Source organism: Prenolepis imparis, unplaced genomic scaffold (genome assembly GCF_030444845.1).
Source record: "Prenolepis imparis isolate NDT839.2.m4 unplaced genomic scaffold, iyPreImpa1.0 SCAF_2, whole genome shotgun sequence".
Taxonomy (NCBI): Eukaryota; Metazoa; Arthropoda; class Insecta; order Hymenoptera; family Formicidae; genus Prenolepis; species Prenolepis imparis.
The window spans coordinates 676,274-684,502 of NW_028141160.1; the positions used below are offsets into that span (position 1 = coordinate 676,274).

The 8,229-nt window shown below is 27.6% G+C and overlaps 1 protein-coding gene across 1 annotated transcript in view; it reads left to right on the forward strand.

The window, feature by feature from the left end:
• Argl (Argininosuccinate lyase) overlaps positions 1-8,229 on the forward strand; it is an 82,322-nt gene that overhangs the window by 70,310 nt on the left and 3,783 nt on the right. Inside the window, exons 6-9 of the mRNA XM_083031522.1 lie at positions 1,781-1,881; positions 3,675-3,868; positions 6,788-6,987; positions 7,468-7,692. Of these exons, the coding sequence (XP_082887648.1) occupies positions 1,781-1,881; positions 3,675-3,868; positions 6,788-6,987; positions 7,468-7,692 (720 nt within the window). The remainder of the gene's footprint in view (positions 1-1,780; positions 1,882-3,674; positions 3,869-6,787; positions 6,988-7,467; positions 7,693-8,229) is intronic.

The window sequence follows — 8,229 nt, forward strand, 5'->3', positions numbered from 1 at the left end:
ATAGGGTGGATTCCTAGTCACGCAGGAATAATAGGAAATAAGTTAGCAGACGAGTTAGCGAAGGAAGCCACAGATGAAGAGAGTGACCACAGAATAAAAATACCAACTAAAGACTGGGTAGCAATCTTTAAAGAAGAAATGTTTGACAGATCAAGAAATAGATTAGAGCGAGAAGGAGAATATAAAGTTATCAAGTTTTTCAAAGAATATAATAATAAAGAAGCAAGTCAAGTCTGGTTTAAAGATTTAAATGAACCACGTGGACTAATTACTATGATTAACCGACTGAGGGCCAACCACTATAATTTAAAAGAGTCACTTGCCAGGAAATGCTATATAGAGGACGCGTTATGCGAATGTGATAAGGAACCCCAAGATATATACCATTATGTATTCAGATGTGATAGGCTAGAAGAAACAAGAAATGCGCTATATAGGTCATTAGAAAAATTAGAAGTTACGTACCCTTATAATATTAATAACTGGTTAAAAAAAGTTAGAATAGAACCGTTAAAAGCTGTATGGATCTTTTTAAATAAAAATGGAAAAATAATATGAAAAACATTGACAAGATCAACAAACCAGAGACTCCAGACAAGGAAAAAAAACAAAAGCAGTGCCAATATAACCAATACAGCTCTCTTGGTTGACGGCACATTAATACCCAAAAAAAGAAGATATAGGCGGACATGATGCACAGGTGTACACGCGACGCCATATTTCGTGTGGGCATATTATATAGGGTGTCTATAATGTTATTTTATGATTGTAAGAGGATTATATTATGTATATTATACACTCAAAAAACAATCAAAAAGATTTAGATATAAGTTTATTTTGAGGCTGTCACGTCTATTGACATTTGACAATACGTACGTATTTTGTTTAATGAGAACTGAACACCCAGTATAATTTGCCCACACGAAATATGGCTGCCATCCCCACCACTATTTGCACCTCGCATCACTTTTGTACAGGTGTTAGCAGTCTAGGATATATAGAAGTCTGTGATATATAAGTCCTGGTCCCAACCAAACAAACGATCACGAACGAATATTAGCAAATTAACGTGAAGAACCATTAATTATAAATTTTTTATTCTTTTGTAAAATTTTACATTAAACACTTTTTAATAAAAAATAAAATTATGAATTAAATACTTTTTTGTTGATATTAGTTCATATATATTTGTTTGCTTATAATCTAGATAAATTTTAATATAATATGTATTTTATATTATTTGTAATTTTTTCTTCATAATTTTTTGTTGCCATATTATTGGATATAAAAGTAAATCTTTACATTATCCTCCGTGTGCCCTGTATTATCTCTTTTATAGTATTGATTTGTCTTATAAAAATAAGTTATATAAATAGTTATTTATAGAATCATATATGTATATACATATGTTAATGTATATAAAGGATTAAAGTAAAGGGTAAAGAAGATTTTTAAAAAATACCCAAATTATCTTCAACTTTTTTATTATCAATTTTATGACGAATAATCTTATATAAAGAGTTCATGGTCATAAGTTTTATATTTTTGTGAAAATATTGAAAAGCCGTCCAAAATTGCTATAATCGTTCAATTCATTATTCATTGAAAATTTTTATTTTAGCGAGTCTATCCGAAGGCAAAGAAATTACATAATTGCTGCTCTAAAAATAAAAATTTTAATAAAATTTAAAATTTAATTTATTACATATTTTAAAATTATGTACGAATTATAATATAAGAACAATGTTAAATGTTAATTCAGTATTAATCTTAAAAATAGGTTCTCATAGCTCGAGCAGAAGAAGATATAGACGTACTTATGCCCGGGTATACACATATGCAACGAGCACAACCTATAAGATGGAGTCAGTGGTTACTTAGGTAAAATAATTAATTTATAAATTTTTAATGGAAATCAATAATAAAAGAAGATAAAATAATTTGTTTAAAAATATTCTATAAAATAGTTATCACGTTAAAAATCTTTTAACGTGATAAAATCTTTAGACATGAATAATTATTTGTCCGTATTTTATAATATACATATATCACGTATGTATGTTATGTATTATTACATAAAGTTACGAGTGATTTACAACCCTAACAGAATACATGTTTAAAAGATGTTCATAAGAGAAGATATAATTACATCCTCTAAAATGTCCTATGGACATCTTTTGAACATGTGTTCTGTTAGAGAAAGTGAATGCATCTGATTATACTTAAAAAAAAAGATAAAAAAAGGCTAAATTTATGCGTCCGTTCAAAAATTATACAAAATAATATTATTTTACGGTATATATTTTATTGGTTAAATCTTTATTGTTATGTGTATATATACAGGGTGTTTTAAAAGTCTAGAAACGATCAAATATCTCATAAACAATGCATTTTAGAAAAAAATGTTTTAAATAAAAATTGTAGGATTTAAAAATCTATTTACAGATTTTATCACTTTGAGCTTGGGTGGCAATGCCAAGATCAGGGCAAGATCACCTTAAACTTTTTAAATGGAACTATATATTTTTTATATAAATCGATTCCTCGCAATATTTTGCATAAAAAGTTATAAGGGTAGGATGGTCAAAAAGCGAATAGTATACGTATAGTATTTACGACATATTTTATACTTTAATTCGACACAATTTTACAAATTATGAAATATCTCGTAAAATACTCATTTTTCGATAATCTTACCTCAATATTTTTATGCACAAAATATGTATAATTAGAGAAATCAATTGGTGTAAAGAAAATATACACAGTTGTTTTTAAGAAAAAGTATGTAGCTGCTGGTTGTAAATTACAATATACTTTTTCTTAAAAACAACTATGTGTTTTCTTTACACCAATCGAATTCTCTCGTAATTTTGTCCATAAAAGTATTGAAGTAAAATCAATTGGACAATAAATATATTATGAGATATTTCATAATTTATGTAAGATTTTTTATATCAAATAGTATAATTTATGTAAGATTATGTCAAAAAGTATAAAATATCTCGTAAACCATTCGCTTTTTGACCATCCTACCTTTATAACTTTTTATGCAGAATCGATTGCGAAGAATCGATTTATATAAAAAAAAAATATAATAGTTCTATTTAAAAAATTCAATGTGCTCTTGCCCTAACCTTGGTATCACCAACCAAGAACAAAGTAATAAGATTTAAATAGATATTTTTAAACCCTACAATTTCTATTTAAAAAATTTTTTTCTAAACTGCATTGTTTATGAGATATTCGACCGTGTTTCCAAACTTTCAAAGCACTATATATAATGCTTCAATATTATTTACAATTATTGTATTAAAGAAAGTGCAATATATTGTATATTTTATTTAAGTATTTATGTATATGTATTTTAATATAATTTTAAAACAAACAAGATATATTTTCTGATAAAGAATTTCTCAAAACATAATGTGCCAATAAATATAATACTTATTAAAGTAATTGAAAATAAAATTTAATGCAAGTTATTTGATTATGTGGAATTATTTTTGTGTGATTTAATTTGCATTTTAATATTTTATTACAATAACTGAAAATATTCATTAATATAATAATAATCATTTAAAAACAATAATTTCCAGACTTTGATTTCAGAGTTTAATATCATATATCATTTGAATTAATTCTATTTTTTTATTATTTTCTCAAAAATTTCGTAGCTATGCCTGGTACGCGAAGCAAGATTTGGAAAGACTATTAGAATTGCGTAAACGCGTAAACATCTTACCGCTTGGTAGCGGTGCAATAGCTGGAAATCCTTTCGCCATTGATCGTCAATTTTTGGCTATGGAACTTGGTTTCGACGAAATTACCGAAAATAGCATGCATACTGTCGGAGATCGAGATTTTGTCGGTATATGTTTTATATATTATTTTATAAATATATACATATATATTATGTATATCTGTGACATGTATACATACATAATACATACATAATACATACATGTTCAAAGCGAGGCAGCTGACGAGAACAGATGATTTGATACTTTTTTAAATGAAAAGAATTTTTAGTTATATATTTATTTATTATTACTTATTACAATAATATAAACAAATAATTCTTTTCAAAATATTTCAAATATTTTCTACGGACATATTATATTTATATATAATAATTAAAATACTTTTGAGTCGCTAGTCGAAGAAAAAATATAAAGTAAAAAAATTAGTCGACCAAACTAGCATGATTATTGATTTGTGAGCTTTATATTCTACACGAAAGTATGTATTCTATTCCTCTTTATCTTTTTACTTTTTTAATGATTTCAATCGTTAATTATTGTTATATTCTTCCAGTTTATTGTCACTTGAAAAGGACCACAACCACATGGTCGAAACGTCGTGATTTTTAAATAAATACATTTTTTGCTAGTTTGGTTGACTAATTTTCTTACCTTATATATTATATATACTTATATATGTATGTATTATATACATAATGTTTTATTTTAAGTGACATTACAGTCGATTATCTTGAAAATATATTTTCGGCAAAAATGTTCCATATAAAAATTGTAGGATTTCGAGGGAGATATAATATCGTGATCGAGAATTGTTCTTGGGTGACGTTTTTTAAGATAATTTAGAAATCAACCTAATTTTTTTTAATGGAATCATCCTTTTTTTCCATAAATCACTCGTATGCACACGGTTATTCCTGTGTAAAATAAAGACCTCTATTTTCCATCCATTTTTTCTGTCATAAAACTCGGAATTTCTGCTCTCTCATACATACTATTGCGCGGACCTAACACACATTGTCGAAGCGTATGTCTTCTACATGTGATGTCCAGAAAAACCCTTTTGAAGCGATAAAGCGGACTTCGAGTTTCCCAAAATTTATCATCATAATTACCGGCTACACACAAAAAGGGCTGGAGAGAGTGTCGGATTGCATTCATTGTCAATATGTTCACGACCAGTGTTGTCAATTTCAGGTCGCACAACACGCCAAATCATAATGCGAACGCAGAACACATCGTACTCTCCGACTTTAATTCTGAAATACATCTATCAATAAACAAAACTTATCAAGTTATACAGTTTATTTAATCGCATATCAGTTCCCCTTCAATGTCGATCCCCTACTAAAGTATTGAATAAGATTATCGAAAAATAAATATTTTACGAAAAATTTCATAGTTTATGTGAGATTATGTCAAAGTATAAAATATGTAATTAACTATTCACTTTGTGGCCACCCTACCCTTATAACTTATAACCTAACCTACCTACCCTTATAACATTTTATGCCGAAAATACGAGTAATCAATTTATATAAAAAAAATTAAGATGTTTAAATTTTTATAAGAATTAAGATGAAAAAAATTTAGATGATTAAAATAAAGAAGTTTTCTTTAAAAAACTACCTGACCTTTAAATGACCTTGAAAAACTCCATCCAAGGTCAATTCTAGGTCACAATATTATGTCCTTCTTGAAATCTCCTACAACTTTTAACATTTTTTCCGAAAATGTTTTATTTTCAAAGTAATCTGTATCATTTAAAATGAAACAGCCTGTATGTATATGTGTGTGTGTGTGTGTGTGTGTATATATATATATATATATATATATACAATATTATTTAAGTATATTAAGTAACAATGTAGGCTCCCTGCATTGATAAATTACAAATTCAAAAGGAGGCTATATGGAGCCACGCGTAGGGTGTAGGTACGCAAATATTAAAAACAAACTTGTTGGAAAAACAAATTTATTGAATCTAAACGTTTCGGTCCTTTCTTTGGACCTTCTTCAGTAAATTTAATACAATAAATAATAATGGGGAATCTACATACTACCGCACGTAGCGCAAAAGCCGTGAGCCCCCCCTATCGATATCCCATTAGATAGACAAAGTGACATAATATGTCATGAGGTACTCAAAAGTGGACTATAATGACGAGTATAGTGAGGAATTTCCGAAAGGGGGCTCACTCTTACTCACACACTCATCCATCGCACGTTCACACGACCGTACGCGGACGCGCCCGACGCACGGCTTTTGCGCTACGTGCGGTAGTATATAGATTCCCCATTATTATTTATTGTATTAAATTTACTGAAGAAGGTCCAAAGAAAGGACCGAAACGTTTAGATTCAATAAATTTGTTTTTCCAACAAGTTTGTTTTTAATATTTGCGTACCTACACCCTACGCGTGGCTCCATATAGCCTCCTTTTGAATTTGTAATTTAAGTATATGTATCAATGCCACGCTTTTACCAATGTTTCGTCAATGAATCGCTTTTAATAGCATTAAATCAATGTTTTATCAGAAGGCTTAAACAAGACTATGTAACTATAAAAGAAATGCAACTATCTTATAACATTTTCGACATATAGAGTATTTAGGCGTTTTCTTTTTATTTAATCATCCTTTAAATTCTGGCTTTTTTAATTATTATATTTATTTTATCTTAATAAAGTTTTCTTATTAAAAAAGATCAACACTAATTGGTCAATGTTCTAATTTTTCTATTTATCTTTACAGCTTTAAATTGAAGTTCTATTAAAATAAAATATTTAAAATTAACTAGAAAACATAATTTTAATATTTATAATTGTTTTTTTTTAATTTAATTTGCAAAAAGCTTTTCTTTTTTAATCAATTATAAAAGTACTCAAAATTAGTCTTAACGTCTTTATATAAAAGAAAAACGGACTCAAAAATGCAAATTTCTAATAAAGTTAATAAGATATTTTCTTTATTGCACTAATGTCTAAATATTGTTTATATATTACTTGGTTTCAATTTAATCTTTTAAGCTGAATTTCTATTTTGGGCATCATTATCATCAATGCATCTAAGCCGCTTTTGCGAAGATTTGATTATCTACAGCACTCAGGAATTTAATTTTGTTCAATTTGATGATAAATATTCCACTGGTAGTAGTTTGATGCCTCAGAAGCATAATCCGGATTGCATGGAATTAATACGTGGAAAAACTGGCACTATATTTGGAAAGGTTTGTTTAAATATATTATATTTAAATCATTGGCCCCTCATAACAGCTAAATTACAATGTTAGAAAAAATAAAATTTTCCATTTGAAGCAATTGTAAAAATGGAGATTTAATTTATAAAAATTCAACATTTATTAATAATAAACAAAAAAGTTATTTGATCTGATATTATTAAAGTGGTCATAATAAATTGATGAGAGACGGTATATTATTTTAACTAATTAAAATTTCTAACTATATCTATAATTAAAATATAATTCTCGAAAAAAAACTTTTATTTTGTATAACTTATAGCAAAAATATTATATCGATAATCTTCAAATTTTACAAGAAATATATAATAGCATATACATACATATAATTATACATAATTTTTATATATTCATAGAAATATCTTATAGATAAAAAAATTTCAAGAAAATATTTTGAAAGATGAATATATAGATATTTTGAAATTATTTATCAAATTGTTTTAATTTTAGTGCACTGGTTTTATGGTGACACTTAAAGGAATTCCATCGACGTACAACAAAGATCTTCAGGAAGACAAAGAATCTCTATTTTATACGTATGATACATTATATCAGATGTTTCACATCGCCGAAAAAGCATTGGCCACACTGAAAGTAAACAAGAAAAGTTGTGAGAGAGCTTTAACATGCGATATGCTCGCAACTGATATGGCATATTATCTTGTTAACAAAGGCGTAAGCATTGTTTTCTATTTCTAGGAAGCTTGATTTTATTTGATCATTTTTAAGACAGTTGTTTCGCTAACTTATATGGGTCTATTCTGTAAAAATGCTCTATAACGCTGTATCTCTATAAGCTATGTAGCACTGTAGAGCAAAAAAGAAAGAGCGAAAAACGAAAAAAAGAAAGAGCTAAAAAGCTACAAAGCTAGAGTTTATAGAGCGAGAATTTTCTTACAGAATATACCACTTAATTTCTTTTAACTACAGCTTAATCAAAATATCTTAATATTTGCGTTTGTATGTATAATTCAAACAAATTGATTGCTTCAAAACTATATATATATATGTGTATATGTGTATATATATGGGGCGTTCTTTATCAAACGACCACTCCATCTGCCCAAATTTCAGACTAATCAAAAAATCCTCCATCTGCCCAAAATTTAGACTAATCAAAAAATTTTTTTCAAGGCTTAAATTGTAGCTACTTTCAAATATGTGTCTACTTTCATTAGCAATCTGGCCTTTTGGCAGATTTCAAATTGGCAG